At 26.2% G+C, this 8,403-nt stretch overlaps 1 protein-coding gene across 1 annotated transcript; it reads right to left on the bottom strand.

Moving 5' to 3' along the window:
* Positions 1-1,390: 1,390 nt before the first annotated feature.
* On the bottom strand, positions 1,391-8,146 carry LOC145831680 (uncharacterized). Its single transcript, XM_082938992.1, has 4 exons — positions 8,084-8,146; positions 5,427-5,572; positions 4,301-4,490; positions 1,391-1,996 (listed from the first exon to the last, which is right to left on the bottom strand). The coding sequence occupies exons 2-4, from the start codon at positions 5,568-5,570 to the stop codon at positions 1,908-1,910; spliced, it is 423 nt and encodes a 140-aa protein (XP_082795118.1). The 5' UTR covers positions 5,571-5,572; positions 8,084-8,146; the 3' UTR covers positions 1,391-1,907.
* Between the last annotated feature and the right edge of the window lie 257 nt (positions 8,147-8,403).

Genomic DNA, 8,403 nt, shown 5'->3' with positions numbered 1-8,403 from the left:
TAACAACAGTTAAGTAACTAAATTTGAAAAATTATACGAAATGTTTTCTAACTTAATTAAAATAGTTTAATTAATTCTGAGTGTTTTAAAAAACTTATTTGTAGTATACTAGTTACAATATTAGTTGAAAGCACAAATTATTTTTTTTATTGCAATTATAATCAAAGTGTTAGTAAATTTAAATTTTAATGTAGCTTTAAATAAATAACATTTATATATTGACGTTTAAATTTCTTCGATTTTGAGTAAACCTGTGTACTAAAATAGTAAAAAACATTATAAACTTTAAAAACTTTGATTTTTTGCTAGAGTTAAAAGTTTTTTAGAACCTAAACTGTGTATAACTTTGTTATTTTTGAAACTTATTGAAATTTATTGACTTTCCACAGCTGTTTTACGTAAAGCTATTGTAAGCTTAAAAAATGTTTTTATTTTTTTAAACATCTAGAAAAACTTAATAGTAAGCTGCTTATTTATAATAATGTAGTACTTTACATTATTAGTCATTTTTACAAGTACATTTCAAACTTTTACAAACAAACAGTACATTTAGAACAAATATGGTATAAGTATTTTTATCAAATACTATTAATATTATAAACTATAAGAAATTTTTGAAACCAATCTTAAAGTTGTTCTAAAGAAAATATTCTTGCGAAAAAACTAAACAAAGTTGAACTATGACGTGACTTCCTATATTTCGCAAGAATTTTAAAAATACGTTCTAATGAACTTTAGCTTTATGAATATGCTTTGAATGTGCTACTTATATAACGTTTTTATAAACCTGTACTGTTTTAAATCACTAAATTAAAACATTTAAAAGCGTTCAATACGTTAACATTTTCTCTAGGAATTTGTAGAAAGCCATCATATGCATAACTTAACTTATAGATAACAATTAAGTTTAAGATTTATATTAATATAAGTATAAACAGTTTTTTTGATTGAAGACAACTAAGTCTCAACATCTTTTCTTCTTTAAAGCTTAAATAGTTGTAGATAGTTGTCAGACAACTAAAATACTAAAATGATATTAATAATTCAAAAATAAATGTCTGTGCAAAAATAATCAAGTTTTTACACTGGTGTCATGCCGAAAAAAAAATTAAAACATTGTCACTGTTGTTAAAAGTGTTTAATATTTAATGAAAGTTTTCACAGTGTTTCCTTAAAGATAAGTATCTTTTTTGTTACAACAAAATGCTAATGTTGTCAATAAGTATGAGTTTTCTATAAGTAACATTTAAAATGTTATTAAAACAACTATTTATTTAAGCTTATACTTAACTTGAAATTAGTTGTGGATAATAAAAACTACGAATTGAAGCTAATGTCTTAGAAGGTTTATAAAGTTTTACTTATATTAAATAAATTACCACACTTTTTAAGAAATAATAAATTTTATTTTCACCATTTTAGAATGTGCCTACATGTAAATGTAGTATAATAAAATAAAGTAAGTGCAAGGCGTATTCACAAATGTACATGAATATTTACAAATTTACAAGAATATTTACAGGAACTTTTTTAGTAAGTTTAGCAATCAGAGATAGCCTGTGTAATTCTGAGTAAAAAAAAAAGGCTTTTAGTGCTTTGTGGGTGCCAAATACGCTTAAGTTTGGTACTTTCTCATTTTGTATGGATATAAAACGCTTAGTTTTATGGTAGTTGAAAAATATTTTGAGAAAAATAGGTAATTAAACTAAAAGTTTAAAACAAAACAACCAAAAAAGTTAGAAAGTTATCCAAAACTAGCAGCTACTCCGACTTTTTAGAATGTGTGTGTGAGTACAATAAAGTTCAATAAAAAAGTTCCGGGAACCCAAAAAGAACCCAGCGGACCCAAGTGAACACTTGAGGGTAGTACCACCAGGTTGAACTGGTGGGTTCGACCACTAGGTGGCTTAGCAGTTCTGCTGCTTGAGCTGACCGACGACCGTTGTGACGTTATTGACGTTGTTGCCTCTCGACTTGAACAATCCGATCACCGAACCTGAAACAATGTTGCAAAAGTTAATTAAATTTTTATTTATTATTCGTTCATATTGCATTCTCTCGTCATGAATATCCTATTTACTGAACTTTTAAACAGAAAATTTATAAAATAATTTACGTCTACATATGTATGTAGCTCTTATGTTGTTTATTATGAAAAGTGTGATAAACGCAGATTAAATTGAAAGGTTTTTATACATGATTTTATTAGGAAAAATAAGTCTACGGACCTGGTGCACAAAAGGACCTCTCAGTCATCATATTGTATGTATAATATTCAAGTTTAAGCTTGTTTAAAATTTATTTTGTTCAATTAATTTATGGAAATATGTAAATACAAATGTTGAAACGTGTAAAACGTTGAAACTTTTAAACTCAAACTTAGTAAAAGAAACGAACATTAGTTGTTTTTCTGTAACATAATATATACATTTATAATACTATAAAAACAACTAACGTTCGTATTGTTTACTAAAGTTTCAACGTTTTACAATCAGAACAATGTATAAATATACAATTCTCTCAACTCAAACAATGTTTATTTCTGAGTTTATCAAGATTTCAATCAGCAGAGCTTTTAAAACCTTTATTAAACTTTAACTAATATATTTATTTAGGTAACATGTTGTTTTGTTTAAATTTTCTTTAGTGTTTTATATACTTTATAGACATGGTAGAACAAAATATACTTATCATTACACATTTTTATAACAAAATATATGTATATATGCATAGAAAAGAATAAAATTAGGTAAGCTAAATCAACATATAGAACAATATATGTATATATATACTTCTTTTTATAGGTTTTAAATACATAATACGTACAGTTTTGTTTATAGTATTTATTGGGTGATAAACTCAAGTTAAAAGAGTAAAAAAATATATTGTTCGTATCTTAATATGCTGCATAGTGAACAGGTCGGAAATTATTTTCTGTCGCGTTACAAAGTACCACACCTCTAATCATTGTTTTAAGTAAGTATTGAAGAAATAATGCTTTATTTTTTGAAATCGCAAAGTAGACTAACACAAGTAATGTTGCAATCACTTAAATTTTAAAAAATATATTTTTGTACTTACTAAGATTAAATAAATAATAGCTGTCTTGTGACTCTAACTATTTTTATAAAATTAGCATTTTTTTTTTAGAAATACCAGGAATATTTTATGTATAAATTTTATACTGAAAATCAAAATACTACCAGGAGATAGATATTTTTTAGATGCTTGACCTTAAAACAAAAAAGAAGTTAATCGCCCAAACAAGGGTTTTTCTATTAAGTAGAGATATTTGTCAAGTTTTTATTTTTTAATCTTTCCCTATCATTAGTAAGTACTAGTAAGTTAAAGTTTATTAGGTCAAAACAGCAAAAATAAAATAATAACGCGTGGTACAGAGCAATTAACATGACAAATTAAAATTTAATAAAGTTTGAATAAAAACTTCAAAATATTTTACAAAGTGGCATATAAAACTTAACACTTGGAGGCGATAATGAGCGAACTATTTCCTTTTGCGAGGATGTGACGTCATTGATTCTCTGACGTCACAATATAAAAATTTTACACGTTTCACTGAAAAGTAAGCGTCTGTTGAAATTTTTGAAACTTTTGAAAAACTTATTTTTTTTTATGAAGAATGTTTTGTAATTGTATGTCTCGCTAGGTTATACGTGTCCTTAATGCAATGTTTTTTGTGTTTTGGTGCTTTTATGATTTTTGACTTGTTTTAAATTTGTGGGTCAAAAGTTTATTATAAAGTTTAAAAGTTTGGTTTAAACGTCTTTAAAAACTGCTGTTGAAAACTGCTTGAAGACCCCACAATTTTTTATGGATATAATTTATTTTGAATTTTCAAATATATATATATGTTATTTTAAAATTTTATTTTGAAATTTACAAGTATTGGCCGTGGAACACACCAATGCATGATTTTTAAAATAAATACATTACTCAAAAGTTCAAAACTATTAAGTATTAAGCAAGCCAATACAGTTTTCAAAATACAGTGTTCAGTATAAGTTTATTAACTTTTGATAATTGCATAAAAGCATGAAACACTTGTTAAATAATAAACTCCGAGTTTGAAATTGTCTCATTAATGATAAAAGTTTAACAAATTTTTAACAACGCCTTTTAACACTTGGATTTATACTCGCAAATGTCATCCAGCACAGGTCTAATATGCACACACTTATCATTACTTGATACTCAACACTTATAAGTGTAATCCCTGGAGCAAACCAGTTAATACGCACACATTTATTATATTTGTATTAGTTATATTTATAAAACTCACAAGTGTTAGCCCTGGCGCAGATGAGAACGGGCTTGGCGATCCCTCCGAGCTCTCCCGAGTGGCTCCAGAAGGTGAAGTCCTCGCTGGAGTTGGTGCAGATGAACTTGACGTCCTTGCCTCCGTACGGGACCACTATGGACGCCCTGGACTGCTTGGCGTGCGCGTCAATGATCTTCTTCACTCCTGCAGCCTGTTTTTTGTATATTTAAGTATCAAGTTTTGAGTTGTTCAAGTGTTGTTTGTATTAGAAATTATTCTTGGCGTGCGCGTCTTTCTTTTTTAAACTATTGCTTCCTGATTGTTTGTTACAAATTTATCCATTGCACTGATAGATGTAACTTTTCTTATATTTTCAAGGTGTTTTTATAACTATAATATTCTTTTTCCTGCTGCCTTTAAGGAGAAGATGAAACTAAACATTGAAGATGAAAGCAGCTTTAATCACAAGGCTGTAGCAAATTTATTAAACTATGCTTAATAAATAAGTTTCAGTACAATTGAGTTATTTTTGTTGCTTTATTTGTTATTACAGGGGTTAGAAATTTAAAAGCCGCTTCAATAATGTTATTATTAGGTTTTTGAACATAAGTTGAAGAAAATTTAAGTTTCGGTACCAATTTACGTGCCGTACGAGAATTTAAAACTTGAAAATTTATGTAAAAATATTCTATATAAAAGCAGTGTTTCTTAAAATCTTCACCTAAAAATATTAGCTGTTTTCTAAACAATAGCAATAGAATCTTACGAATGGAAGGAATATTTTTCAATCACCAAAAAATATTTTAGTTTTTAGATTTTAAACAGCTAGAAACAATGACGGTGGTAACCGGTATAAACATTAAATGTGAATTTTTTCATAACTAAATTACTAGTAAAAAAAATAAAAATAAAAATGAGCTGTGTGAACTATCTGCCTTTGTGCGTAGTGTCTTGGCTGTTTTAAAATAATAGTACACTTACTAAAAAGCAGCCAAGATAATACAAAACAAAAAAGTTTGAGACAAACGACCCAAAATATCCAATAAATGTATCAACTTCAATTCCAGCTAGTTTATCGAGGGTAAACGCTTCCATCTACAAAACCCCAAAAAATTTTTTTACAATTCTCATCAAGCCATCAACTCACCCCGAGTCCAGCCAGTTTGTCCAAGGTCCAAGCTTGACTCCACTGGACTCCATCTCCGTTTCCGCCCAAAATGCCCTCGACTAAATCGCCACCAGAGATGCTGTTGAGATTGTTGATGTAGTGGTTCCAGCCTTCGGTGGTCATTTCTGGTGAAATGTAGAAAATAAAAAGTTGATGTCATAATTAAATATTAATTAAATAAATTAATGAGTTAATACTTGATGTTACTCTTATATCCTTCAGCAGTCATTCTAAATAAGACTTTTTACAAGATAAAAATGCAACTCTTTTTGTATGTATATAACTATCGCTTTCGCTACTTTATACATAATGTGAATAGTGTGATAAAGTGTTTAAGTTTATTGTTTTATATACAATTAGTGTTTTTGAATATTTTTGTACATGTGTTTGTTCATTTCCTATTCAAAGTATTTTAATCAGTACATTTCTATAAATTTTTATTATTTGAACTGTTTCTACAAACCAGTGTCGCCAACGCTTTATCACGTCATGGGAACAAAATGAACTACGTAATTAGTGAATAATTATTTTTTTACAGTTTAAATAAAAAATATACAAAATGCATCGAAATACGATTACATTTAATTGGCCATTGCAGACCCGCTATGACGTCATTAAGGACCTTAATCTGTGCTGGTGTTATAGTAGAAACAATATATATGTATATATTAAATAGCAATTCCTAACATCATTTACATATCTGATTTACATACTGGTGATCCTTGTGCAGAGGTGAAGTTTTAGGATAATAATTTTTTATTTGTGGTTAGTTTCATAAACTGTAGGTTAACTTTTAAGCTTGTTTACTTGTTTTTCTTTTGGTTTTTTCATTTTAAAGAATAATTAATTTATTCGTGATGATTAGTTAATGTCTTAAGAAAATAACAGAGTAATAAAAATAATTGAAGCTTAATACTTAACAAAATGGTTATTTTCAACTAAAAAAAGGAACTGGTATGTTAAATACCTACTGGGAGATTTTGTTTATATTTATAAAATAGTATAAAAAATAAAAAAAATTAAAATTTTTCAATTTGTAAAGATAAATTATTGAAATTATAATTTATTATATGACATACAATTAACTATTTTTATATGAAAAATATGAATCTACTACAGCAAAAGTTATTTTTGGTCTAAAACTTAAATCTTTATTTCTAATATAATATTAATTTGAAATTGTAGTAAAAAAAGTTAAACCAAAATCAAAAATCCTTAAAATTTGTAGTTGTACAATAAAATTTTCAATTAGGAAATAAGACATTTTAAGGCTTAACTAAAGTTAATTAATGGTATTTAACATTTTAGAAATAAATAATTTAATTTTAAGCACATACTTATTAAGTTACTTTTTCAAAAGTTTTTAACTTTTTTAATATGTTTGCTATTATAAAGTTAAGCACTTTCTAAATTATAATCACTTTTTTATGCCAAGCATTTTTTGAAGTTATTATTTCATTTTGTTGACTGTAAACTAATGAAATAAGTAAAAACTTCTTTTTTATTTTCGCATATTCTACATATTTACAAAACGTTCTCTTTTATAAGCTTACAATTTAAAAAACAATAATTTTGTAAAAGCGTTTTGATAAACTATTTAAATATTAATGATAACGGCATTTGTGAAAATACGTTGTTAAATAACAAATGTTCAATTAAGCAGGCCATTAATTTTTAATATCAAAATATTGGCTAATATCACAAGTTGCGGCACGATAGGTTATTACACTATTTGAAAAATAAATAATTTAATCATTAACACAAAAATATTATAATGCAAGTTAAGCAGAAATAATTAATAACATTTTGGTTTAGTATTAAAAATGCAGAAACTTTATTATCAAAGCTAAAAAATTATCAAAGTTACAGCACAATTTATTTATTTTAAACATTTTTAAGTAACTTTATGTAAAAACATTTAGCCTAACTATTTTTTAGTACACTTACAGATTAAGCTACTATTAAACCCGCTACTTTTTTCTTGTAGTGTGTTGTACGTTTGGAAAAAGTTTTTACTATAAATATTTTCATTGGTATACGTGTATCACTTTTTAATTAGTTTCAATTTACAAACTAAATTCAATTTCTATTTTAAACTTTTTATTACAGTCAAACTTTCAATTTGATAAAATGTTACTAAACTTTTTTTTTAATATTTTTTTAGGTAGTTTCATATGATAATCATACAAACTTGAAGATATTTACAACTTTTATCAGTGCTGTAATTTTTGTTTTTATTTACAAGGTAGACTTTATCAATACTTTGTTAATTAAAACTTTCTACAAACTGTCATTGTTTTAATTTGTTAACACAGTATATATATATTGTTAAACCATAAAAATAAGCAGTTAGACTAATAAAACATATAAACATTTATACTTTATCTAATGATAACGTATTGATCAAAGCTAGGTTTTGTTTTAACCTCCTGCAATTTAACTTTTTGTAAATTTAATTTTTAAATACTCTTACATGAAATACAGTTACACATTTACCTATGTTTATATATATATATATATACATATGACAATTAAACATTTTGTACTTACAAAACTTTAAGTAAACATTTCCTAAAATACTTCCTAAAATACTGTAAACATTTCCTAAAATACTGAAATTTAAAATTTTAACTAACTTTTTCGTTGATTGAGTAGACTTCTGCTTGAAAATCAAAACAAATTTTTGGGTGTTGTCAAGCTGTTTCAACTTATTATAAAGTGAAGCGACTTCCTTGTACGAAAAACTTCTTCTCTTTCATCAATTCTCTCAAATCTCATAATTCTCTCATTTTTGAATACAGTTTCCGTATACGTTAAGTCGATTAAAAAAAAAATGTTTGAATTAATTTGAGACGGTTTTTATTGAAAATTAAAACTTTTGTCTCTTAAGAAATAGTCTAGTTTTAATTTTAAATCTTTGCGGAAATGGATTAACTTTTCCGGTTTTATTTTAGGT

Source organism: Thalia democratica, chromosome 3, assembly GCF_965202585.1.
Source record: "Thalia democratica chromosome 3, ktThaDemo2.hap1.1, whole genome shotgun sequence".
Classification (NCBI taxonomy): Eukaryota; Metazoa; Chordata; class Thaliacea; order Salpida; family Salpidae; genus Thalia; species Thalia democratica.
The sequence above is the reverse complement of the archived record's forward strand: the minus strand, read 5'-3'. Positions and strand labels throughout refer to the sequence as shown.

Bases quoted from the DNA above. Each gene is read 5' to 3' on its own strand.
- LOC145831680 (XM_082938992.1), bottom strand. From the start codon at position 5,570: ATGACCACCGAAGGCTGGAACCACTACATCAACAATCTCAACAGCATC. The intron at 4,491-5,426 runs GTGAGTTGATGG...TACAAAAAACAG, and splicing joins ACAAACTGGCTGGACTCGGG to GCTGCAGGAGTGAAGAAGAT. The intron at 1,997-4,300 runs GTGAGTTTTATA...ACATTGTTTCAG, and splicing joins CTGCGCCAGGGCTAACACTT to GTTCGGTGATCGGATTGTTC.